General features: G+C 47.3%; 2 protein-coding genes and 4 non-coding genes across 6 annotated transcripts; all 6 read right to left on the reverse strand.

Moving 5' to 3' along the window:
- Window positions 1-1020: 1020 nt before the first annotated feature.
- Window positions 1021-3990, reverse strand: rpl17 (ribosomal protein L17). Its single transcript, XM_069673913.1, has 7 exons — window positions 3968-3990; window positions 3454-3503; window positions 3230-3270; window positions 2339-2473; window positions 2060-2158; window positions 1276-1467; window positions 1021-1098 (listed from the first exon to the last, which is right to left on the reverse strand). Exons 2-7 carry the CDS (start codon window positions 3491-3493, stop codon window positions 1051-1053), a joined length of 555 nt encoding a protein of 184 aa, XP_069530014.1. The 5' UTR covers window positions 3494-3503; window positions 3968-3990; the 3' UTR covers window positions 1021-1050.
- Window positions 1167-1233, reverse strand: LOC138602477 (small nucleolar RNA SNORD58). The gene has a single exon (XR_011309200.1). It is a non-coding gene; the product is annotated as a small nucleolar RNA SNORD58 (small nucleolar RNA).
- Window positions 1844-1908, reverse strand: LOC138602478 (small nucleolar RNA SNORD58). Its single transcript, XR_011309201.1, has one exon. It is a non-coding gene; the product is annotated as a small nucleolar RNA SNORD58 (small nucleolar RNA).
- Window positions 2230-2296, reverse strand: LOC138602475 (small nucleolar RNA SNORD58). Its single transcript, XR_011309199.1, has one exon. It is a non-coding gene; the product is annotated as a small nucleolar RNA SNORD58 (small nucleolar RNA).
- On the reverse strand, window positions 3342-3412 carry LOC138602479 (small nucleolar RNA SNORD58). The gene has a single exon (XR_011309202.1). It is a non-coding gene; the product is annotated as a small nucleolar RNA SNORD58 (small nucleolar RNA).
- A 1046-nt stretch (window positions 3991-5036) lies between the features above and the next one.
- On the reverse strand, window positions 5037-26254 carry mfhas1 (multifunctional ROCO family signaling regulator 1). The gene is made up of 3 exons (XM_069673938.1): window positions 22957-26254; window positions 7298-7590; window positions 5037-6974 (listed from the first exon to the last, which is right to left on the reverse strand). Exons 1-2 carry the CDS (start codon window positions 25892-25894, stop codon window positions 7460-7462), a joined length of 3069 nt encoding a protein of 1022 aa, XP_069530039.1. The 5' UTR covers window positions 25895-26254; the 3' UTR covers window positions 5037-6974; window positions 7298-7459.
- Window positions 26255-27094: the final 840 nt, after the last annotated feature.

Genomic DNA, 27094 nt, shown 5'->3' on the forward strand with positions numbered 1-27094 from the left:
ACTCAGTATCATCTCCCACGTTGGAGGAAACATGGTGCTTTTATGTGCCGATTAATTTGAATGCATTTTATTTGAATTGGGACGATGTAGTTTATCATCGTTGTAGTACACAGCACGAAGCTGATGTGTTAGAGTTCATAGCTTTAGCTAATTTTCTCTTGTCCCGGTTGGGCCTTCATTAGAATACAAAATAAAGCAGTCCGTATCAGAAGAAAACAGAACTACAGATATAATCACTAATATAAAGTGATAATATGCAGCTTAACAATGGGTAGCCTAATAATCTCCAACACACACGTGTATTGACTCACTCATTAGTCCCACTAACCAGCGACGTCCAACACTTGAAAAGCTAAGCTCTTATTTCCTTTGTGACGTTTTGGATCAGAAACTGAAGCGATTCGCTCCTGATCGATCTTTAGAGCTCGACCGCAGAAATCAAATCAATAGCACAAGTTAAACCTGTACCTGCTGAGACCTACATGAACAGATGATTTCATCCGCTAAGGTATGAGCCAGGATAAGAGACTTAACTGCAGGGCAGTGAAGGATCAGTCCTCTGTCCATCCCAACAGACTGAGGTTTTATCAGACCTTTAATAAACGGTAGCACTCGAACAAACAGCTGTACAGAGTTCAAATGTGTTACATGGGACTGTTTTCTGCTTTCCTTCATCTTTAACAACCTGAATCTGTCAGAATGAGACACTTAAAGGGACGGATCACCATCGCCTGCGTGTTGTTTATGTAGGGTCAAACTTTTGGGTGTCATGACCCCGGCGTCTCACCGGAACGACTTATTCACGTTCAGAACCGGACAGAGCTCTGACCACGGGACTCGTGAGTGAGCTAATAGCTCTGCATCCATCACACTACTAACAAGTGTTTCATACAACTTGGTGTCCAAAAATCCAGACTGTCCCTTTAACAGTTAGTTACAGCCCTACACGATCCCTCCAAAATAAAAGTCTGACTTTGTTGTGATGCACATGTAGGTGAATGAAGGAGTCGTAGTCTGGACTGTAATAACAAGTGTTGACTTTATTCAGATCTACTCTCGTGCCATGAGCTTCTGCTTCTTCAGCTTCTTCTGTGAAACCTGCAGAGACAAACTCAGAGTCATGAGGCCATCACAGATCAAAGGTCAGAGGTCAGACATGAAGGCTAGCTGCTCAGGGTTAACAGTTTGTTTTCATGGTTCATCCAAAGGTGTCCTAAGCTGTCATCAGCGCAGCTCCACGAGGCGTTCATGGACAGAAATACAAGCGGGTCGTACCTTTTTCTTCTGGGCGACCTCCTCCTCGGGTTTGGGGACGATCTGCTCCTTCTCCGTCAGGATCATCTCGATGTGGCACGGAGAGCTCATGTACGGGTTGATGCGGCCGTGGGCGCGGTACGTGCGTCTCCTCATCTTAGGGGCCTTGTTGACCTGGATGTGCTCGATGACCAGAGAGTCCACGTCCAGACCCTGAACGCACCAGAACCAGGAGACGGGTCAGAAACTCCTCACTGAATATGTAACTTTAATCTGGAGAGCAGACGACACTCACATCTGAGCTGTAGGAAGAACTACGTGTTCTTCAGACACGACAGAGTTCAGTGGTTTCTTTCTACACGCCTGCAGCTTGTGTTAACGCCGACGACAGCGTTTAACCGTACAGCTGCTGTCACTCAGCTCGTTCATATAATAAAGATTCCTGTGCGTCCTCATTCTGGGTTTTCTTCTCACAAACACACACTGAGGATATTCCAAGTGTCGGCCACAACATTCAGTTTTCACTTCATATTTTAACAGTTTCAAACATTTGTAACACGACAGTTCGAACCGGATCAGAACAGAGGAGATCGCTCAGATTCAACGTTATTTTCATGGTTGATACAAAGGTGTCCTAAATGGTCATCACTGCGATCTCCTTCATGCGAGTCACACAGATAAACTGCACACACCTCGTCCCCCTGAAGCACAACAACACGCCCACCTGACACAGACCATAAACAGGTTACTGGTCCTACAGCTTCCTGTACCACACAGCGGTTAAATGAGGGGTGATGAATCGTACCTTGAGCTCAGCGTTGCTCTCTGCGTTCTTGAGCATGTGCAGGAGGAACTCTGCGCTCTTCTTGGGCCAGCGGCCCTGCGTCCAGCCGAACTGTTTGGCCTGAAAACACCAAAAACATCCTGTTAGATAAAGTGCTGTTCCATCATCAGAGTCTCAGTCCGTCTCCAGAAGCTGCTCAGATTTAAAGCTTAGTTTCATCTTGAATCCAAAGGTGTCCTAAGATGGTCATCACAGCAGCTCACACTGACAGCCGTGTGATTGGTTAAAGTCGGAGCTTACCTGGGCACACCTGCCGACTCCACCGTTGTAGCGGCGGAAGGGGACACACTGGTGCTTGACGACCACATCCCTCAGGTACTTGTTAGCCTTGCGGATGTGCATGCCCTTGATGGCCTGGGCTGTCTCACGGGTGTTCTGGTGAGAAAAACAAACACCCACAAACCGTCACGACCAGAATAACGATCACATCAGAGTCAAAGAGCGCTTTAAAACGTCTGCAGAGTGATTTGTGGATAAAACTGACAGCAGAGTCGACATGAAGATACCTGAGAAAGATGTTCACTTACAGAAAAACAGTGGAACCAAACCGACCGAGGTTTTCATGACTAGATTTCTCTCGGTTATTCAAAAAGGAAACTCTGCTTTCCTTCTCAGTTTTATTGCCAAAACCAGAATAACAGCAAGCAGAACATGTTCACATACTCCTCCCACACACCGTGTAAATAGCTTCAATGTAAGACTTTGGTTGTGGAAACTCTCAGGCAGAGTTTGACAACATGTTGGGTTCAGATAATCTCTACCAGTCTGGAAACAGTCATTTGACACCTTTAGCTGTTGATAATTGGTCTGACCTGACACTTAGCTCACATTGTGTATTTCTGACAGCGATAAACAAACAAGACTATTAACGAGCTCATTAGAAACCTGTCCACAAGTTTCAATGAACTTTGTGCGCTTGCTAAAAACTCTAATTGAAGTGAAATTAAAGGTGAGTGGATCTTTGAAACAAGCAAAAGCAAGCAAATACACCAACACGCCCAAGAAGCTAAAACGGTCATAAAATCGAATCACATTAAGACCGCTGGTGCTTCATGGTCCACAGCTAAGGGACGTGGTGTTTAATGCTAAACCAGAGTTTCTTTAAGCCCAACATCTTCAGAAACATCTTACCTTGAAGTGAACCCGGAGGTTGGAGCCCCTCGACTTGCATGCTGCAATAAAACATAAATAATGAATAAGCAGAAGCAGCGGTTTGTCAGTAATGACATATTAAAAACACGTGTTAGCTCAGATCTTTCATTGAGTTATTTTCATGGGTTATCCAAAAGGTGTCCTAAGAAGTCATCACTGCTAACATGCTAACTCGGACAGTTAAACATGCTATCTTTACTCACATTTAGTCGGGTTCTCGGGGTCGAGAGAGTAGCGGACCATGTTCAGATATCTGCAGGGTCACAAAATATCACGGATTAGTTTAAATCTCAGGGCGTTTCAGGCTCCTCATGACTGCTACATTAGCACTAGCTTAAATTAGCTTCCGTTGCAACATTAATAAACATGCGAGGACAATCGTGGAAGTGACCTGACACACTACTTTAAACTATAAAAGACATGGAACGCGATAATAATACGATAATATAGAGAACAAAGGGCTTAAACGCTATAATGTTAGACAGTTTCGTCGTCAAACGCAGCCAACATGGCGGACATGATGATGTAGCCACCAAACCGCCGTATGTCTAAAATCACTTTGTAACAGAATCTACGGCTCAATAAACACAAATATACCATCGTCTGAATAGTTGAATAATCGTTAACAAAATACAGCGATTAAAAAAGCAGGATGGTGGAGATTAAGTAGAGATTAAAGACAGATTCTGGTCTTCATAAACGGGACTGTTCTCCTACCTCTGAGGCCGCGGAAGGAAGAGAGAGAGCCGGGGACTGCGCCGCTCTTCTTCTGCTTCTTGTAAGGGTTACCGCCGCCTACCGGCCAGGAGGAGAACAGGCCTGAGAGCAGCTGCCTCCAGGGTGCAGTGAGCGTGTTTGGACGGCAGGTGAAAAACTGATTTATTTTTCATCTATCTGCCTGTCTGTCTGCCTGCCTGTCTGTCTGTCAGCCTGCCTGCCTGTCTGTCTGTCTGCCTGTCTGTCTGCCTGTCAGCCTGCCTGTCTGTCTGTCTGTCTGTCAGCCTGCCTGCCTGTCTGTCTGTCTACCTGTCAGCCTGTCTGTCTACCTGTCAGCCTGTCTGTCTGTCTGCCTGTCTGTCTGTATGTCTGCCTGTCTGCCTGTCTGTATGTCTGCCTGTCAGTCTACCTGTCAGCCTGCCTGTCTGTCTGTCTGTATGTCTGCCTGCCTGTCTGTCTGTCTACCTGTCAGCCTGTCTGTCTACCTGTCAGCCTGCCTGTCTGTCTGTCTGCCTGTCTGTCTGTATGTCTGCCTGTCTGTCTGCCTGTCAGCCTGTCTGTCTGTATGTCTGCCTGTCTGCCTGTCAGCCTGTCTGTCTACCTGTCAGCCTGCCTGTCTGTCTGTCTGTATGTCTGCCTGTCTGTCCGCCTGCCTGTCTGTCTGCCTACCTGTCAGCCTGCCTGTCTGTCTGTATGTCTGCCTGTCTGTCTGCCTGTCTGTCTGTATGTCTGTCTGCCTGTCAGCCTGTCTGCCTGCCTATCTGTTCAGTGTTTTCTGACATCACATGATGAATCTATTAATCTGCAGACTAATTAATAATAATGTGTCATTAGGAGCAGTCTTAGTTTTTACACCAGTTATTGACACATGTATTAATAAACACATGACATCATCTTTATATCTGCCTAAAACTACATAACCAAAGTGCCTGTAAAGTACTTCTTGATGGTCGCTCGTATCAACACGTTTATTCATTGGATCAAACTGAGGAGCGACTGTGAGGTGAATCTCTGTGTTGATAACAAAGAGGACGCGTGTACTAATCCTGATAATAAAGAGGACACACAGTTGGTGGTACTAAAGCCAGCTGTTGGTTTATTTGGTATTCATGTTGTCCTGTGAGAAGCTGAGAGCAGCTACATATAAAACCCTGTGTGCACTCTCACTGTGAGCCATGCACAACATTGCACTGGAAATTATGTCAAAGCTCGAGTGTCAACATATAAAAATAAAGATATTATTTACATCAGAGAAACAAAATCCCTCGACACAGATCAGTATGTTCTTTAAACAGTGAAAACAAGAGACAACAGGAAGTGAATCGAACACCTGATGTTCTTCTTCTCTGGTTATCTACACGCTCTGTTTGGGATGAGATGTCACAGAGGACGCAGTGAAGATAAATATCTGTACACATCCAACCGACCTCTCACATCCTTGGCATAAAAATCATCTGATATCTTTACATCATCACTTTAACAGTTCATCTCATGCTGAACCAAACCTCTGTACAAAAAGAGCTGATTTAAGCCCACGCTGCTCTCGTCCCGCTGCTATTACACAGGAGCTGAAGCTGTGTCACGTAGCATCCTGCTAGCTTAGCCGTGCTTCAGTACGGGTTCAGCTAATCAGGAACTTTAAGGGTTAATCTTTGTGTTCTTACACAACGTGAGCTCTTATTGTCGAGCTGGTGCATTGATGTGTTTTAACCTGTTTCATCATCATCAGTGGACCTTTGCACATCACACAGGAAACAGTCGTAGCAAGATGGCGGATAGCGTTTATTAGCTCAGAGCTTTGTGTCTGTTGTTGTGGGTGTGCATGGACCTGCTGTTACGCCGCCTCAGGGTCAGCAGACACGTTTACAACTTCTCATAAATATCCTGAAAATATAAAACGCCCACTGATGTCATCGTGGTTAAACTTTCAGGTGAAGGAAAACATGCTAATTTACGCTTCCAGCTGTGAATGAACGTTTAAACCGCTCAGAAAATGTTCTCATGTTCAGGAATCAGATCAGAACGCGTCCGTGTTGGAGGAAAAGTTCAGCTTCAGAGGTGCTGCTAGGCGGAATTTGTGAATTTTGGATGGAGCTAGGCTAGCTGTTTCCCCGCGTCGCCAATCTTTATGCTAAGCTAAGCTAACCAGATGCTGCCTTTATTGGCAAATTGGTCTGATCCAGTGTTTATAAAGACTCTTTGAGTCAAAACCCAATTTATTTCTTTTCCTTTTTAATTTAGTTGAAATATATCTGATGATGGGACAGTGATAATGAGTAAATACACATGGTAAACAAAGCTAGCATGTGCTAAGCGGCTAGCTGTCCCTTCATAAGGTGTCAAAGGCTGTAGTACAAATGCTCATGACGAAGGCCCCTGACGTAGACTGTGTTTCTTTGTGGGAGGTGGAAGCTTCACATTCATTCGTCTGAACGAAGAGGAAACTAGAAGGAGAGAAGTGCGCCAGGTGAGCAGCAGGTAAAGCTCAGGTTTAGCGACCTCTGGTGGTGTTTGTGGATCTCTACAGACATAAAGTCAGCTGGTGACACAGCGACAGCTCCGACACGTCTCAGCTCGCCTCCACATGTAGGCACAGAAATATTTACACAAGGAAATATTTGTTGCTCTTCTTCAGTCCAACACGTCTCCATGCCGCTCCTCTCAGCTCCTCCTGCACACGCAGCCAACACAGAACTTTTAACATATTGCAGAACTTTTCAGTCAGTAAGAATCTTGTCTTGTAATCTCAGAGAGCTGAACACTTGGACCACGAAAACATGTTTGTACTTTAGTCCTGAAGACGAGATGCAGGTGACTGTTCCTCTTCTTGAGCTACAAACTGAGTAAAAAAGTGGAGACATGTTTGTAGTTTTTGTCCAAACACTGAGGAACGTCTGAACCATGAAATGAAGAGATGCTACTGTGAGGATCAGGCTGGAGTTTGTGCTCATCAATGTCCTTAAATACTGTTCAGTGTCTCCATGACGACAGAGACAGGCCGAACATGCTGCAACACAAGAACACACACGGTTAAACATCTGACATGACTGTGTGACGTATTCATGTCTGTGTTTCTGATAAGACCAGAAGAACTACAGGCTGTGTGTGCGGAGGGGAAGAAGCCAAGTAGCATCTCAATTAATATAACAGTTGAACCTTGCTAATCTAACTAGCACTAGCATTAGCTGCTAACGAAGGGTTTGCTAACACCTCACTCCTCTGTAGCTCCTCCCTCTGCTAAACTTCAGGCTTCATAACATTCACCCACAAACCAATGAGTGATGTCACGGTGGCCACGCCCACTTCTTATAAACAGTGTGCAGAACTTACATGTGAGGCAGTGATCCCGTGTGCTTCCTTCAGCTGCAGGTTCACTTCAGGCTGGGGGGGAGGAGCAGGCTGACGAGGGAGGTGTAGAGGAGACAGGTGAGACAGGTGAGACAAGTGGAGGCTCAGGTGATGCTCTGAGACGAGCTCCAGCCCCTCACAGGATCACTTGAGACAGGGGCTGAGCGCGGTGGGAGTGGGGGGGTAAACCAGAGCCACGTTGACCCGCTCCGAGCCGTTCTTGGGACAGATGATCTCAGTGAGACCCTCGGGCCGCGGCTGGCTCAGCAGCTCACCTGAAACACACACAGGAAGTGCAGGTTGTTTACATGCAGACAAGACAAACAGGATGTGCTTCACTGAAACAGGTTCTCTTGTAAGACACAGAACAGGACAGCCAGAGATACTTTGTATATGAACGTGTTCTTCTCGTCTCACACCAGTGACGTCAGGATGATTGTTAATATGTCACTACATTTATAAGCATGCAGGTCATGTTTGTAACCATCAGAGGCTCTTAAATGAAACATTATTTACTGTCAGCTGTGCAGGGTCACTTTTTCACTGTGAACTGATTTTGGTGCATTGTGTGTTAACTGTTCGGGACGTTTGGAGAGGAAAAGTTGCTGCACCGTCTGTTATACAGTCTGTTTGTCCACTAGAGGGCAGTAACTCTGCACTGTGTCTGTGCTGCAGAGCTGAGAGAGAGCCAGCAGGGGGCGCCGAGGGGCTCTATTTAAAACACATTCAGGTCAGTGGAGTGATAATATAGGCGTCATTAACGCTGTGTTCAGTCCTCTGTGAGACATCAGATAAAACTGGAGCTCGTCACCACAGGTGTGACACGTCACAGAGGCACACAGGTGTGTCTCAGTGTCTGACAGAAATGTTTAACTCTGATGGACGTCAAACAGCTGATTGTTGTTTTTGTGCTTTTATACAGAAAAAAAGAAAAAGAAAAATTTTTATTGAACAAAAAAACGGCTTCCTGAAAATGAATTGATCTTTGAGTGGCAATAAGTCGTCAACAGAATTATTATTATTTACACATGTTCTTATTATACATGTATTTTATATATGTAAAAGATTCATATGAATACACTGAAGTTAACGTGCAGTTACTTTTACATTGTTTAACATTATGCTGCTGTGAGTTTCTTTTCCTCCTGTGTGAGATCAATAAAGTTTATCTGCTGAACTTTATTAATAAACTTTGACAGACACACAGACACAGTGTCATCAAACTGAATGATTCAGAACAAATCGAGATTGTTTCTGTTCTGAAAATGTTCCTTTGATCACATGTAAGATCCCGTGAAGCTTCAGGGTGACGCCTGAGAGCAGAGCCGCCTGTGAGCCTGAACTCAGGGCCGCACCTGCAGGTCGCTCACGCTCTGTTATGTTTCTAGTTTCCTGTGCACGCTGCCAAACGTTGTTCCTGTCTCGTCATCGTGTCCTCGTGTCCTCGTGAGCTCACGTCTTCGTGTGGACGTGAGTTAAAGATTAAACATGGAGCGTTTGTGTGAACACATCCACACATTCAGCATCACTTCCTGTTTCCCCTCCAGACAGGAAACGGAAAAACAGCCTCAAACACAAGTGGCCTATATTCTCCATCATCTCTCCCTCCTCATCATATAAAGAGAAATAAAGCAGATTAAAGCTGTAATCTGCTCCTCGCTCTGCTGGGTCACTGCTGCAGGACATCAGACACACCCGGGGCGTAGAGCGTGAGCGCCTCACACAGATCAGCTGTTTAACCAGAGCTCTGTACCACTGAAACATCGGATTATTATAGAAGTGTTCAGATCTTTGAACATCATTCAGGCCACGACAGATCGTCAGGACAGAGCCGAGTGTCCACGTGTGTGTGTGTGTAGATGAGGGCTCCTCTCTGAGCCTGACAGTGTCTCTGATCACCTGAAAGCTTCACTTACAGGTTCATCATCAGGTGTGTGACGCTGCCAGAGACACAGAGAGGGCGGAGTCAGTGAAACACAGAGGAGACAGCAGGACGTACACTCTGTGGATCAGAGGAGCAGTAATACCTCTGTTTTCAGGACATCTACAGATCATAATACCTCCATGTGATCAGCAGTCTGATCCCGGTTTATCTGTCACACACACACACACACACACACACACACACACACACACGCACACACTGACCTGCTTTCAGAGTCCATCATTGTAACCTGCTGTAAATAACAGAGCACAGAGAGTCAGTGAGGTCGAGTGCTTCATGTGCAGACGCTCACTAACAGCAGGCTGTGTTTACTTTCAGTCAGATGTGAAGGATGAAGAAATCAGACGTTTGGTTTTATGTCAGGATCAGCTGTGTGCGGCGACCTGCCAGATTCAGAGTCTGTAGAATAATCTGTTCATCATGTTTTTGTTGATATTTAATACAACAGCTAACGACATCAGAGCCAGCGTTTGGACCACACACTGAATATAAGAGAGGGCGGAGCCTCCAGGTCTGAACAGTGAACCAATCCTTGTCTGTGACTTGATTCTGATTCTGATGCTGAAGTGTCCTAACCCTGCGTTCTCTCTGTCCAGCAGGGGGCGACAACAATGCTCCTCCTCCTCTCCTGATGTATTCCCTCAGTAAACATGTTCCTGATGACTTTATGGTCTCAGTCTCTAGTTTCATCTTCAACACAGCATGATGTTCATTTAGTCACTGATGCTCCCATTGAGAGTCACACAGACCAGGAAGAGGGGAGGGGTTAGGGCGGGGCTACCTGTGACTGACATACCGGTGTTTTTTTTCCAAAATTAGCATCCTAATTAGAATAATAACACCTTGCTAACAAAGGTAGTGCTGCGGTTAGCTAAGGCTAGCTGATAACTTTGCCGATCTGTCGGCCCACAGCATGTTCATCAATGACTTCATGTGTAGCTTCTTAAACAGCAGCCTATAGTACAGAAGCTTTTTATGTCTCTGAATGAACACTTAAACATGACGCCATTAGCCATTAGCCCTCGGGCTAACACATCAGTACGTGTTATCATCCTGTCTAATGGACCCAGCATTACAGATCAGGTTACAGCAGGAGGAGCTGCTGTGAGTAACGTCTGACTGAGTGTTAGCTCTGCGCTAAGCTAACGAGATCAGAAGCAGATCTGTTTGTGATGGAGTGAGCGATAGCAGCATTAGCATTCACTCACACACTCTGTCTGTCTGCAGCACTTAAACCATTAGGGTTATTGATCATGAATTGATGTCTCTGCATGTCTGGAGACGTTTGTGGGGGTGGAGAGAGACAGAGACAGTCAGAGGGACAGTCAGAGGTACAGACACAGGTACAGTCAGAGGTACAGTCAGAGCTACAGTCAGAGGTACAGACACAGGTACAGACAGAGACAGTCAGAGGAACAGTCAGAGGTACAGACACAGGTACAGTCAGAGGTACAGTCAGAGCTACAGTCAGAGGTACAGACACAGGTACAGACAGAGACAGTCAGAGGAACAGTCAGAGGTACAGACACAGGTACAGTCAGAGGTACAGTCAGAGCTACAGTCAGAGGTACAGACACAGGTACAGTCAGAGGTACAGTCAGAGGTACAGACAGAGACAGTCAGAGGTACAGTCAGAGGTACAGACACAGGTACAGTCAGAGGTACAGTCAGAGGTACAGACACAGGTACAGTCAGAGGTACAGACAGAGGTACAGACAGAGACAGTCAGAGGTACAGACAGAGGTACAGACAGAGACAGTCAGAGGGACAGTCAGAGGTACAGACAGAGGTACAGACAGAGGTACAGACAGAGACAGTCAGAGGTACAGTCAGAGGTACAGTCAGAGCTACAGTCAGAGGGACAGTCAGAGGTACAGACACAGGTACAGTCAGAGGTACAGACAGAGGTACAGACAGAGACAGTCAGAGGTACAGACAGAGGTACAGACAGAGACAGTCAGAGGTACAGACACAGGTACAGACAGAGGTACAGACAGAGGTACAGACAGAGACAGTCAGAGGTACAGTCAGAGGTACAGACAGAGGGACGACCAGAGGTACAGACAGAGACAGTCAGAGGTACAGACACAGGTACAGACAGAGACAGTCAGAGGTACAGACACAGGTACAGACAGAGACAGTCAGAGGTACAGACACAGGTACAGTCAGAGGTACAGACACAGGTACAGTCAGAGGTACAGACACAGGTACAGACAGAGACAGACAGAGGTACAGACAGAGACAGACACAGGTACAGACAGAGACAGTCAGAGGTACAGACACAGGTACAGACAGAGACAGACAGAGGTACAGACAGAGGTACAGACAGAGGTACAGACAGAGGTACAGACACAGGTATAATCTAAATAATGTCTGTGACTGTAACTGCAGAGGAGTTGGGGGATGTTTTCAGCCCTGAGTTCTGTCTGCAGGTGTTCCCTTACAGGCTACATTTAGACACCACTCGATCAGTACTGTCACTATGTAACTCTTAACAGAGATGAGACAGAAGCGAGAGGTCTCACTTGTTCATTATTTCCTTAATCAGCCCTGGAACAACTATGTACTTTATTTGAGTTAATGATTTTTTCCCTGTGAATGCAGAGGAGATGGAGCTTGTTTTTGAGCCCTGAGTTGTGTCTGCAGGTGTTTCCTAATGGGCTGCATCAAGCTACACCTGTCTCTATCTGATCTCTACTGTGCATTTCAACCCTAAACAGAGATAAGAAGAAAGCAGGAGGTCTCACTCCTAATCTAATTCCAACATCAGCTCCAGAAAATGATGTTTCATATAAAAACATGTTTAGATTCTGAAAACATCTCCTGGATGTTAGCATCATGTGAGCATCTTTGAAGAGAAGTTTTTACCTGTAGATGCAGAGAAGCTGGAGCATGATTCTGAGCCCTGAGTAGTGTCTGCAGGTGTTTCATCATGAGATTAATTTAGCCAAAACTGTCTCTACCTGAGCTCTACTGTCCATGTGAGGCGCTCTACAGAGAGAGAGGAAGGAAGTGAGACATCTCACTCGAAGCTAAATTGCCATGACCACCTCTGAAAACTGATGTGTTATTTTTCATCAGATTTAAAACAAGTGTACCATCATCTGGATGCAGTCTGATGAGTTAATGACATCAACATACATCTGATGCATGACTAAATGATAAGAATGATCTGTTCATTCTGTGGCATTAATGTGGCTGTATTTATATTGTTTGATCAGCTGATATTTCTCATTTAAACTATTCTTACATCATCATCATCATCATCATTATCATCAAAGTGTTCTGGGACTATATTTATACTTACTTTACATTTTTTCTGCATATATTTTACATATGAGTATAATCTCTATAATTGAGCCTCTTATACTTTTTTCTGACTGTATGACCCAATAGTCTCCTCGGGATCAATAAAGTTCTTTCAAATCTGATTCGGTAACTACATTTTAACCACACTTAACAAAAGATATGGAAGTATACAACTCGGCATGTTGGACATTAAATACTCTCAAAATCTGTGTGTAAAAGAACAACATATAACCATACAATAATAACAAATAATAACTCAACATGTTTATTACAATACAAGAACAGTATTTAAAGAATCTGTTAGTTAGCATGTACATCAGACATGTAGTATTGATGCCACAGAATCGCACAGATCAATGATCATGTTAATATGTGGGATATCTTAACCTCTCATGACTCGGTGATGGAAGCAGGTAAGGAGTGAGACCTCTCGTCTTTTCTCGTCTCTGCTGAGGGTTAAACAGGTAGCTACACCAACAACCCCCACCTAGAAGTTAGGGCAGGTTGTCTGCTGCCTGAGAGTCAAAATCCAGGGCAGAGTCCTGTTTGCCTCCCTGCTGCCTGTTAGGATGAGCACGTGTGAGCTCACGGGAGAAGTGAGCACGAGTCAGAGGACGACTCAGATTAGAGAGAATTTAGTGAATGAATCAAAGCGAAACAGACCATTGAAATATATCAAATGTTTGTCGGCAGGTCCGATCTGTGTGCAGGAGAACGTCTGAGTTCTCCTCCTGCCGTTGGTCAGACGTGTTTCTCGTTAGTGGAAGCAGCTGACGCTCAAACATCCAGCTGTGTGTCCCGATTTAGGTCAAAGCCTGTCTCCTCCTCCTCACACAGTAACCTACAATAACCTGACACAGAGAGGCAGGAATGTGCGCCCTCCCCCTCCTCACACAGGTAGAGGAGTCGTTTACATTCCTGCTCCTCTCCCTCCTCCCTCCTCCCTCCTCCCTCCTCTCCCTCCTCCCTCCTCCTCGTCTGCTGAAGCTTTTCAGCCGTAAAAGGAAACAGACTCGAGAGTTCCTCCCGTCTGCAGGAAACTCTCACTGGGAGGTTTGGAAGTCAGACTCTTTCTGCTCCATTCAGTAACTGTTTGACACATCCGACCTGACTTCCTGTCCACGTGAGCGAGCTGCGGAGGAACTGAAGGACTGTTGGCCGGAAGTCAGGAGGCGAACATTTGGACACGGTGCAGCTTCAGGCTTCTGATCCTTTATAAAGCAAACTGCCCAAACATTTGTTGGTTTAGCTCATAAACTGAATCAAAATCAGACACCTGCAGATAAATGTGATCTGTGAATGAATGTTGAAGAGTTGCTGCTTCCACATTGAGACTGAACTGTTTCTAATGACACTATAAGGTTCCCTATTATTAAACAAAGTCGCACACAGCATGAAAACCTGCACGTCCTCAGACTCACAGTTTCTACGGGCTCCACGTCCCACATGTTTGTTCTCTAAGAACATGAGTCACCGTTTGGTTGCATTTAGGCACCAAAACTTAAAAAAGATCGTCAGTGACTTTAAGTTAAAAACATCAAACAGACCGTGCCGCTCTTCCTCCTGTAACGATGACGTCATCTACGAGAGGTCGCCAACAAACAGCCTAAAACCTGAGACTAACGAACATCAGCCATCACTCAGCAGCCAATCACAGCCTCAGCTCTGGTATCTGGTGACCGTGTGCCACACAGCAGTGCCAAACAACTATGAAGACAAGGGGTCGAGCCTGGCAGACAGCGAGCAGGGATCGAGCCTGGCAGACAGCGAGCAGGGATCGAGCCTGGCAGACAGCGAGCAGGGATCGAGCCTGGCAGACAGCGAGCAGGGATCGAGCCTGGCAGACAGCGAGCAGGGATCAGAGCCTGGCAGACTGCGAGCAAGGTGAATGAATGAGCTGAGCCCGAGTTAATCCTCAAACACAGAGGATCAGCCTCGACACGCTGCTCACTCTGAACACACTCTTAACCCGCTTCTTACAGCATGTGTGTGTGTGTCCGTGTGTGTGTGTCGACATGTGCACACACACACACGTCTTCAAACACCTCATTTTGTCCACCAACAGTCAGAAAGTCAAAGATTTCCGATCATCAAAGTTTAAAGACAAGAAAACATCACAGAGAAGCAGAGGATATTCACACGACTATTAAAACTTCACAAAGTGATTCATTCATTAACAAAACATCTTGATAATAGTTAGCAAATTCAATTGCTGCCAATCAATGAATCAATGAATCAAAGAATCGTCCACTTGCTGCAGCTCAAACGAGCTAAACACACAACACCAGCTAACAGGCTAGCTAGCGGAGAATATGCTAGCAGTAATCAGACACAGCAAACCTCTGATATAATCAATCTGTGGTTTAAAAGTCTTACAGCAGGTTAGCGAGTTAGCTCATGGTGAAGTGTAAGGGCTGAAGATTGTGCTAGCTTGTGCTAGCTTGTGTGAGATGTCTCTGTGTGTATAAAAAAAGTTAGCATATCAATATTGTGTATAAAATAAACACAGTTTGAACCACCGTGTTTAACTTTGAATATTCAACGTTAAAGTTACTGTTAGCACATTAGCTCGTTTAGTCCGACTGAGTATAAACTATAAGAGACACACAGACAGCATGACATCACACTGATACAGCGTTGAATACACTGTGACCCTTATTGTCATGTTAGCGACCAAGCTAACAAGGTTTCCAACTGACGGATGGTAACTGACAGTTAGCGTGCTCGTTAGCTTGGAAAGCTCTTTTTAAAAGAATTAAAAGATGAACAATGATGAGGGCGACATGTCGGGGGAGTCAAGAAGCTCACAGCGATAGCATGTTAGCCCAGGGAGCTGTATCTACATCACCAAGCTTCTGTAACTGAGTTTCAGTGCTCACTCTCATACAGTCAGTAAAAAGCGCTCTGGTTGGTCGTTCTTCACTCTGAGCTCTCTCTGAACAGACTGTGTGAGATCTCCTGCTAGATGAAATCCAGGATGTGTGAAATGGAGCAGAATCAGCCGACAGGATGAGACTCGAGGACTCAGCCTTCGTCGGTGCATAACAGAGAGACCCAGATATCCGGAGCGGTCTGTAAAAACATGGCACATTACCCTAATCCCCCCCCGATCAGCAGCTGTATGACACACAGCCGGGATCCTCAGGAATGTGTGGCCTACATCCACTGCAGAGGAAACACTCCCAAAATAACTGTGACCGGTCCGTCACATACAGAAACAAGATACCTGAGAGCGGCCGAGTCCTCTCAAGAGTTATGCTAACAGAGGAGGGGGGGTCTGCAGCAGGAGGAGGGACACTGTCAGGAAGGATCAATCAACTTAATCTGATCCTAAAATAGAATCAAAACTTTCATTTCTATTATTCAGAAAGCCCCGAAACACCGCGCACATCTGCCCTGCTGTCACTTCAAAGCCGTGGGACTCCCTGAAAACGGAGCGTGTGCTGCAGCTGCTAACATCTGCTGTGTAACGAGATGATCTGCTGAGCTGTGATCGGTCGCTGTCTCACTAATGTTGCATTTGACTCTTTTCTTTTTCTGTTTCTGAGTAAAACAAACATCGACCGGAGTTCTGTGGGGTTTTCTTTCCTTTCACACGCTGTCTAAAAACAGGAAGTGGACAGTGGGGGTCACAGTCTGCTGTTATATAACCCTGAAACTGACCCAGAGGCAGCAGTTATAAATATCACACTTATTTATGGTGATTCAGCAGCTGCAGGCGCAAAGAGCAGTCCTCCAGAACATCACACAGCTGGACCATATGTTCAAATGTCCCAGCAACCACCAACAAGTCATTGCTGATAAATGTGCAAGTGGTTTTTAAAGAAGTCTGATCCTATAGATGTCTATGAGAAAATGACCCCTCTCCTCTCTCTCTTTATTCCCTCAGTAAACATGTTCCTGATGACTTTATGGTCTCAGTCTCTAGTTTCAAGTCTTCTTCAACACAGCATGATGTTCATTTAGTCACTGATGCTCCCATTGAGAGTCACACAGACCAGGAAGAGGGGAGGGGTTAGGGCGGGGCTACCTGTGACTGACACAACGCTACCAAGGCAACCAAATCAATATCTTGTTTAGAGTTCAGTTGTACTAAAGACACTCTGAGGAATGTTTATTTTTTCAGCAGGTACATTTAGTTAAGCTAGCCATAATTAGCATCTCAATTACTAACACTGTGACTGTGAATTAAAGATGCACCTTACTAACACTATTACTATAACTAACACTACTACTAACACCAACTGACACCTCGCTCCTCTCTAGCTCCGCCCTCTTGTCCGAATATGGTCCCTTCCTGCTCCTAAAACCAAGATGGTGACAGAAAAAATGACAAACTCGAGGTAGTTTGGCACAAAGAGATCTTTCAGTTCGTGCTCACACTCACACTTTGAACGAGGCGTCACTGATACCTAATAAGCTAAAAAATGACCCGTCTGTCAAAGAGGCAGAACATGAACAGTAGCAACATAAGGTGACAAAAATGATCCAAAAACCCCAAAACGATGGACAGTTGTTAAAAGAATATATTTGTCCAAAGACTGAACCTGCAAACCTCATTGAAGCATCAGCAGGTCTGTCTCTGTGTTGTTGGACAACAGCTGAACCTTCAGACCGACAGCGACGACACAGCCTCACTTTGATGTCGGATCACGTGAGGATGGAAACTGTAAGAGAGAAACAGGATCCAGAGAGGACCAGGAGCAGCTCAGGACCAGAGCTGACACCTGGAAACCTCTACAGACATTTAATCTGTCAGTATTTTTAAACCAGCAGGCCGACGATCCTCTACCAACAGTTTCACATGAACAGGACAATCAGACTGGGCCTCACCCATGTCGCTTCAGGCTCAGGTGAGACATGAAATATGATCCAGTTTGAGCAACACAGTGTGTACACAGGAGGATTAGCATTAGCAGGAAATATGGCTCCTGTGCAGGTGGAGACGGATGGATCCACTAACACAGAAACTTCCCATCAGACACCGAGGCAGACGACTCAGAGACAGATTCTGTGTAAAGAAAGCTGCTGATCAGACACTGAACATCTGCACAACTTCAATCCTTCTCAGTCAGAGACGTCTCACACACAAGGATGTGTCCTGAAGTAGTGAAGACACCAAAGCAAGAGAAGGTAGTAACCAGGTAGTAAACATGGAGGGGACTCCGGGGAGGGCTGCTGTAACTGTGTCCTCGCTAGCTGTTAGCACACAGTGTTAGCATGGCGCAGGTGATTTTTAAAGTAGGAGGGAGAAAACACCTTGGTAGCTTGTGATGCTAACCGAGCTAACATAACAGCCTGAATCAGATAACCTCTGCACACACACAGAAAAGCTGCTTCTGCTCCAGTGTGCTCTTATGACAGGAAGTCGACCACGCGCCCTGCTTTGTGTTGTCATGGATATCATGCTAAAGCTAACATGTCAGAATTCAGACATCAAACTGATATCACACAGACGTCTCTTTATGAACAACAGACCGCCGTGGGCGGAGCCTCTCCTCTGACATCACGGCTCAGGTAGAGTGGGTCAGCTGATGATCACAGACCTGCTCAGTAAATCCTCTGAGACCTGTGTGTCACATGTGTGAGATAATACAGCAGCTTACTGCGAGGAGGTGATGTAACAGGACGGTCATCCTCTCTATGAGATTACACACACACACACACACACACACACACACACACACACAGACACCTGCATGATGCAGGGAACTTCTCTCAGCTGTTCATCTGCTCCATGTGTCACTTCCTGTCTGACTCAGGCTCATACCTGATGGTGAAGCTTCAGACAAACAAACATGTTGCCACATGCAGAGGAACAAACCCTCCTGTCTGCTGTCGGCTGCAGATATCAGAAAGTCACTGGTGTAATAAACCTGCACTTTGTGATGACTCACCTGTCATCACAAAAATCTGCTTCATTACTGCTGCTTTTCATCTCATCACCAACAGGAACATGCTAAGCTAACGTGTAGCTTCTCCTCTGCAGAGTGAGGAGAGGATCTGAAACAGTTCATCAGTAGAAAGTCCACATTTTAAAACCGACTGCTGTCTGTGTATCTCTGTGTGTTTTATCACTGAGCTTAATAAAGTTGTAATACGTAGAGACGTTAATACTTCTTAATACTGAGCAACAAGAAGGAGTCATGAGAAGAGGTGGTCCAAACACCGGCTTCAACGGTCGGGACGGAAACAGACGCCCTCAGCCTGACTCTGTGCACATGAAGCTTCCACTGCGTGACGCCGCAGGCCAACATGTTAGAGTAACAGCAGCTGCACACGGACCACGACATGCAGGACGTCTCTACAAAACAACCAGCGAGAGTCAACAAACAATCATCGTATCAGTTTCCTTCCCTCGTGCAGAGCTACGTCTCTCTGAATGTGTTAATCAGACGACCTGACGAGGAGGAGAGGGCAGCTGCAGGAGGAGCAGAAGGCGGCTCCTCCTCCACAGACAGACCTCCTCATGTCAGACTCCTCGCTGACAGCAGCGACACAAAGACACTCTGACATAATAAGTAAATCTGATCCGCTCTCCTCTCATGTGATCAATACTGGATCTGATCAGCTGTGACAGATTTGTGCGTCAGTCTGATGGAGGCCGCGGACAGCCTGTGACATGAGCTGCAGAGGTTTGCAGTGCATGCTGGGAGTCTGAAGCAGGGTGATTCATGTCCTCTCAGCATGACGTCATGTGTTCATCTGCACGGTGACGGGGTGAGGAGGTGCTCATCATACGGAGGACCTCTCTGCTGTATGACTAATCCATCTTTAAAGAAACCTGAAACCCTGTTTCTCTCAGTCTTCAGGTGTTCCTCCTGCAGGTAACAAGAAACACGAGTCATGTGACGCTCGAAGTATCTGCAGCTGTAATCTGTGTTTATCTCTCCACATCACCTCCGTAACATGATTTCATATCTGATTATGAACCCATGAAACGTGTTCAGACTGATCCCTGCTCGACATGCTGAACCTGCAGGTACATCTAATGTTAGCAGAGGGAGGAGTGGGCGGAGCCAGAGACACCTGAGGGACAGGTAGGTCTGCTCCCTCTGTGACTGCTGTAATCTGACTGATCCTCTGACGGGATTACAGGAGACGCTGAGAGCAAGGATGACGACTACACGCACGCACGCACACACACGCACACACACACACAGTCTATAAATAACAGCTGTAATGATTGGTGAATGCACGATATTTAAATGTTTCTGTCACATGACAGGCAGGCTCAGGTGTTGGAGTGTGTATAAAGGTACCTGAACACCTGGAGGGAGGAGATCTATACAATGAAGCATCATGACAGCAGGGCTGTAAGTAACCTGCACACTGACTCTGTAACACAGAAACATTTAATGATCACCTGAACACCTGCAGCAAGCAGCATCTGCACAGCTCGTTTAAAGGGACGGACTGATCGAACACACGAGCCAACGCAGAACTGGCCACCGCCATCTTTACACACCTGTGACACATCTCGCACAGGAGCGTTAAAGACCCACACACGAGCAGATGGAGGATTCACACGTCTCTTTACAACCATGTTATCATTTAAGGACACACAGCTCCGACCACACGTCCTCCAGCTCACATGAGCGTGGACACAGACAGGTGTGAAAGATGGTGAGCACAGAGCGAGATGCGTTTCAACCTGCGAGTCAGAACACTGGAGAGTGAACTAAACATGGACTCTGAGTCTATTTGTGAGCCCGGCTGGCTCCGAGAGGCTTCACCTGATCTGTCAGTGACACACGGCACAGACGCTGAGTGAACGTGTTCACAGGATCACTCTGAGGAGAGCACGTGACTGACGAGGTAAAAGAAGGTGTAAACACAGGAGGAGAAGGACGGAGCGCTGAACACAGCCGGTTCAGTCTGCTCGCCGAGGAGCCCAACGGGCTGCACGCTGAAATATCATGTCCATAAAAGGCCAGCAGAGACTCAGAGAGCTGCAGCCTGCTCACGCTGCTCTGATCGACAGACACAGGAAGTGATCGGAAACACGCCGACGAAAACACCAGAGAAGAAGAAGCAGACAGGATGGAAACATTCAAAATAAAACATTCATAAAAGCAGGTTTAAAAAAAGGAAATCAGTGCAACACATGCTTCAGTGAGCTAAGTGCTAATGATACTGTATCAAGCTGCATCATGGGAAATGTAGGATCTGTATTCTGGCTAAACATCAAGATATGTGCACCTCTGCTGCTCTGAGTCTGTGTGGGGTTTGTTGTTGTTGTTTGTTGTCACAGTAGCAGTTTGGTTTCATGTTAGCATGTTAGCAGATACCTGACCCCTGCTGACCCCTGATCCCATGCTTTAGGCTGAATTAGAGGCATATTGATACTCCTGCCAGCATGATCCAGGCCAGCACAGAGACTCCGACTACAGACATGTCCTCTAGCTTAGCATGATTTTTAGGCCTTTATTTTGAAAGGATTCTTCCTTTCTCATCAAAGTAAAAGTCTGCAGACACAAAGAAGTCTCTGTCGACTCGTCTCCATGAGGACATTCCTGCCCGCCGCCTGCACTCAGTGTGTGATAAAGCTGTTTTCTTTATTCGGCCCCCCAGAGAGAGAAAATCTGAAGCATTTCCTGATGTGGTCGATCGCCCGAGCACAAAGAGCTCCCTCTCTCTCTCTCTGTTATCAGGCTGCAGAAACGAGTCCAGCCGTGAAATGATTCATTAAACGTCACGCAGTGATCACACACAGACTGTTATCACACCCAGAGCCGCAGACAGGTCAGTCAGACTCACTTTAAAATCATCGATCATTTAAAAACAGTTGTTCCTCTGCTGCCACGGCGACTGCAGCAGCGTTCAAAGAGCTAATGGTTCATTCGTTCAATATATCATTCAGTCACACTTTAAAGCCTCGTCTGTGTTTCCAGGACAAACGCTGAATCATTTATGTTTCATTTTGTTCGCAGTTCAAAGTTTAACATACTGAGGCCTCACATCCTCATCGAGTGTTTGTAAAGGTTCAGGCAGGAGCAGAGACGCCTCAGGACTCGGTCAGACTCACATCAGTCAGGAGGAATCAGCTGACCGTCAGGAGGAGCTCACACACCACCTGTAACATCTGTCCAACAGCCTCAGATGTTTCAATCCCTCCCACTCTAATGTCTGCACAGGTAATATTCAAGTTAAGCTTAGCATGCAAAGTGATGACAAGGGAAGAAAACTAGCGTAGCTTAGCATAAAGACTGTACACATCCTGCAGTCTCTACTGGAACAGTCCATCATCACCTCCAGGTGATATTTCTCACTTAGCTTTCGTACAAATGTGAAAACTAAACATGTTCATTAGTGAGACTAATTATTGTTTCCTTTAGACAGACTCGGGCTAGCTCCTCTGTTTCTCCTGTTATTGCTATGCTAAGCTAACCAGCTCAGTGTGACTCTCAGAGAGGAGCAGAGGATTCAGCTCAGTTCATCCTGTGAGTATTTAATGACAGAATAACAGTTTGGATGTGAAGCCGTGGTGATGCTCGTCACACTCAGACACATTGATGCAGTGACCTCTGACCTCGGAGTTATCTCTTTACATCACACAGCTCTGTGTTTCTGAGACAGTGAAAACAGGTCAAGCTGTCATGACGACCTCACCGCATCAGGACGCGATGTCACATCCAGCACTGAGGATAATCTCCTGTACCCCCCCCCCCGTCTGTCTAATCTAATGTCAGCCTTTGTTCCTCCTCCTCCTCCTCCTCCTCCTCCTCCTCCTCCTCCTTCTCCTCCTCCTCCTCCTTCTCCTCCTCCTCCTCCTCCTCCTCCTCCTTCTCCTCCTCCTCCTCCTCTGACTGGACTTCCCGGCAGGACAAGAATCATCCTCTGCATGTTTGATGAACACTTTCAGGATCAGGGTGTGACTGAATATAATCAATAAGATCTGCAGAAGCTGATTTAACTGAACTGAAAGACATCAAACATCCCTGAGGTCGACTCAGGTTTCTGATCAGTCCTGTCACCTGCAGATCACCAAGTCTACATGACAGCAGCATCCTCGTCCTCTTCACTACACACCATACTTAACAGAATATAACCTGCTGAGTCCATAAAACATCATAAACATCGAAACCAAAACTCTTTCAGTTTCACTGAGAAACTGTGCTGAACGTTCCACACGACTCTGACAAAGAATCCATTCATCATAAATCTGCAGATTCATCCATCGATAGTTTCAGCCCTGAAGAGAGAAAGGACTGATGTGCCCAGAAGAGATCAGATGATGACAGAACAGCTTTGTATTCTTGCATCTACAGGCCACATGTCTGTACATAGATACTCAGAAACAGACTGATGACAGAGAGCTGGAACCTTCTGCAGACGCACTGTTCAACACTAGTTGTAGGTGTGATGTAAGGAATGGAGTAATTACCTGGGAAGGCGTGTGGGCTGTGCGACCCTCTCTTCAGGCACTTGGAACACAGTATTTGTACAGAGTAGTGCAGGCCGGGCCACTCCTGCAGCAGCACGTTCAGCTCCTCCACCAGCGGCGTGATGGCCTGCCACGCCGTCCAGATGTTGGGCAGTGAGGCGTGGCTGGCGATGGACAGCGTCGCCGTCTGCAGCTTCCCTTTGGAGGGCTGGTGGCTGATCACCACGGGGACTTTTCCTCGGTAGGCGAAGATCTGGTGTCGGCCGTCTGACCTCTGCACCACGTGGCTGTTGATCTGCACACTGAAGCGTGCGAACAGTCCAGGAGGAAACAGGAAAGGGAAGCTGTACTGGATGTGCAGCTGCTCCACTGAGAAGAAGTGACACACAGGCAGCAAGCTCCCCCCCGCCGAGGCCTCTGCCTGGGGCTCCTCGCTGCTGACATAGCTGGGGAACTTGTACCAAGCGGTGGCTCCGTTCAGAGGCTTGCTGCGGGGCTTGTTGATGCAGTAGCAGATCCCCATCTTCTCCAGCAGCTCCATGATGAGGTGCAGGTCCTGCTGCGTCTGGATCAGAGGCCGCAGCAGCAGGCGGATCACGTTGGAGGGCAGAAGGCCGTGCTGGAGGAAGCCCTCCACGTGGTGCTGCAGGTGGGTCACCCTGAGGTTCTCTCCCTTCTCGTCCTCTATAACCAGACTCACCCTTCCTTTGTTCCCCCTCTCCCCCTCTGAGAGCAGCCGGTCCAGCAGCGTGGACTCATCCCGCTGGAAGAAGACGTTGAGAATTGCAATGAATCGTGGAAGATTGTGGAAAACATACTCTTTCAGGGTGAGGCTGTCCTCAAAGTAGAGCAGCTTCCCGCTCTCGTGCAGGTAACATAATGCGCTCTGCAGCCGGTCCTCCGTCAGCCCCGCCTGCAGCCCTAAACGGGCCGAGTCCCACCACGACAGCCACAGGTCTTTGGGCTTAAAGTGCAGCTCCTCCAGCATCTGCCAGGACTTTGGCAGCACGCGGTGGAGGTTGGGGAAGATGTCCCTGTGGTCAGCGACAGACATGAGCTTCTCCCTCAGCCTCTGGATGTTCCTCTGAGAGTCGGTGCAGCTGACACTCAACACAGGAGACAGAATCTGCAGCCGGTGGTTCAGCATGAACTGCAGCTGTGCCTTCCTGCGCCTCAGGTTCCTGTCAGAGACTCCGTAAAAGAGGACATGAGGGCTGGAGGAGCGCACATTGAAGCCCTGCTCCAGCGCCTGGTCCACCTGCAGAGCCAGGATCCTCAGGCTCTGGATGTCCATCTTCTCCTGCAGGCCGATCTGTCTGTGAATGTCCAGAGTCTTCTCCTCCACCTCCACCTCGCCACACAGGTCTGCATGTGTGCCCACTAAGCACACGACAGCGTGGGGCACTTTGGCACTGAGGAGGTGCAGGAAATACCCAACGTGGGCGTAAAAGTTTTTGGGTGAATACGCTTTGAGATTGACAACGAGAATGTAGAGAGCACCGGGGGAGAGAAAAAAGGGTTTGATGAGGTCGTAGTTTTGCTTCCCTGACAGATCATAAACTAGAAAGGTGAGACAGCGTTCAGCGTCGGCCACCCAGTTCGTGACTTCGATTCCTTTGTTTCCCTGGAGTCCTTTAGCATCCTGCTGTGTGCTAACCACGCTCTGCCTGAGCCGGGTTTTCCCAGAGTTCTTCATTCCCATCAGGACCAGTTTTAACCGCGGCTTCACGGCGAGCTGCGAGTGAGCGAGCTCCTTCTGATAGGCTGCGATGTACGGGATCCCCTTCATGCACACCTCGTACGGAGGCTGAATGAGAGGGTTGTCCTTCACCTTCCAAATGTTCACTTTGGACAGCTTTCCAAAGTTATCTGGGAGTATGGCTATTTGGTTACCCTGTAAGACGAGTTCCTCCAACTTCTCCAGCTCCACGATGGAGTCAGGCAGGTATGTGATGCTGTTGTTGTCCAGCCAAAGGTTGGCCAGCTTCACCAGCTGACCTACTTCCTCAGGAATGTGAATCAGTTTGTTCCTGCTCAGATAAAGTTCCTCCAGCCCTGTGATGCTCAGAATAACCTGTGGGAAGTTCTCAAACTCATTGGAGGACAAGTTGATCATCTTGAGTCTCTGCAGGCGACCGAAGGCAGCAGGCAGCAGAGTGAGGTTGTTCCCATCCAGCATCAGGCTCTCCAGGTTGGTCAGGTGACAGAAGGCGTCAGGTAACGTGGACATGTGCAGACTACTGAGCCACAGGATTTTTACTGACTGCAGCTTCATGATGTCTGCTGGTAATGCCTCAAACTTGTTCCCAGAGCAGTCGAGTTCCTCCAGCTCGCTGAGAGACAGGATCTCTGAGGGGAACTGGTTCAGTTTATTGTGATCTGCGTCCAGAGTCCGCAGCTTGGCGAGGCTGGAGAACGATCTGGGGAGATCTCGAAGGTCATTAAAGCTGATGTCGAGTTCCTCCAACAACTGCAGTGCTCCGATCTGAGCTGGCAGATTCTGGATCTTGTTGTGACTGATGCACAGCTTCTTCAGCCCCTTCAGCTGACCCACACCTTCAGAGAAGCTCCTCAGACAGTTGTGGCTCATGTCGAGCTCCACCAGCTGCCCCAGCTCGAACACCACCCGCGGAACAGCCGAGAACTTGTTCCTGCGGAGGACCAGGATGCGCAGGTTGTTCAGGGTGGATCCCAGCCCATCTGGCAGCTCCTGCAGGGAGTTGTTGCCCAGGTTGAGCACCTCTATCTCGGCTATGTCCTCCGGCAGGATGATCTGGTTGTCTTTGGAGCAGAGGGTGAGCTGGCGCAGGTTACTCCGAAGCTTCCTGGAGCGCAGGGCGGCATCCCTCCACAACCTGGCCGTCTTCAGATTGTTCTCCTTGTCCTCCATGGCGGACCCCCCCTCCTCCTCCTCCTTGTTTTCATTGAGAGTTTTCATGGACACGGAGCGGGCAGCATGGTGGACGGTGTCCTTCAGAAATCAGCGCGCTCCCGAGCAACAACCCCTCGGTGAGAGAGGAGACAAAAGGCAGTTTCTGTCGGGGAATAATGGGGCGTTTCGACGGCAGCAGCAGGAGTGTGTGTGGCCGCGGAGGCATCCTTTTCTCCTGCGCCACCCAGCACACAATGAAAACAAACCTCCGCGTTACAGACCCGAGTTTAATCCCCGATCCGAGGTCCGAAACCGCGGCTGCGCTCTCTGCTTAACAGGCGGCCTCATCGCCTCCGCACACCGACCTTCGCAGCTCTCTCCCGGGTAAATGTCCGTGTTTGTGAGCCTCCTGGGCCGCCGAGCCTCTTCCTGGGAGCGGGGAGTGGAAGTGAGGCAGCAGCCGCTCACACTGCGTCAGATCTCTGAGCCCTCCTCCTCCCTCTCTCCCTCCCTTTCTCCTCCCTTTCCCCACCCTGAGTGGAAGGGGGAGGAGGAGGAGGAAGAGGAGGAGGAGAAGTGAAAGTGTTTGTGTTCACTTCAAACCCGCAAATAAACCCAAAATAAATGTTAAAAACACGCACGTGTCTTGAAAGAAGCATTCTCAGACTCACAGGTAGAACTGTTGACAACAACAATAATCATTTAATAATTTAATCTACTCAAAGATTGAATGCGCTAAATGAAATGTTAAATAATCATGAACTGACAGCTGCAGTTATTCTGCACACTGGTGATCACATGAACACAGACGGAGGACTGTCTCCATCTACAGGACACGAAGAGGAACGAGTCCAGTTTAAACCTTTACAGTCTGCCGGATGGCAGAGCTGGAGTCATCCTGTTACACACGACGAACCTCTCGCTCTCATTATCAATGACTGTATTTGTTATCATCAGGGCGACACGCTGATGAGTCAGAGCAGGTGGAGACGATGGCGCTCGTGTGTACTTCTGACACATGTATTACAGTTACTTTAAATGAAAACATACATGATGTATTTTCACTGATTAAAAGCTTCATCACACCTTCACAGGTAACTTTAATGATGCTGCACATTTGACCAATCAGGTTGAAGCTCTGCTGCTTTAAAAGGATTGATTAGAAGGAGTAATAATTGAACAGCTGAACCGCCTGCTGACGCGGGATGTTACCTGAGTCATAATCATCATCTTGTCTGAATCATTCGAGACGCTGAAGCCAGAACT

This window comes from Semicossyphus pulcher, unplaced genomic scaffold, assembly GCF_022749685.1.
Source record: "Semicossyphus pulcher isolate SPU_LCO1_2020_fin unplaced genomic scaffold, fSemPul1.0.p SCAF_22, whole genome shotgun sequence".
In the NCBI taxonomy this organism is placed as follows: Eukaryota; Metazoa; Chordata; class Actinopteri; order Labriformes; family Labridae; genus Semicossyphus; species Semicossyphus pulcher.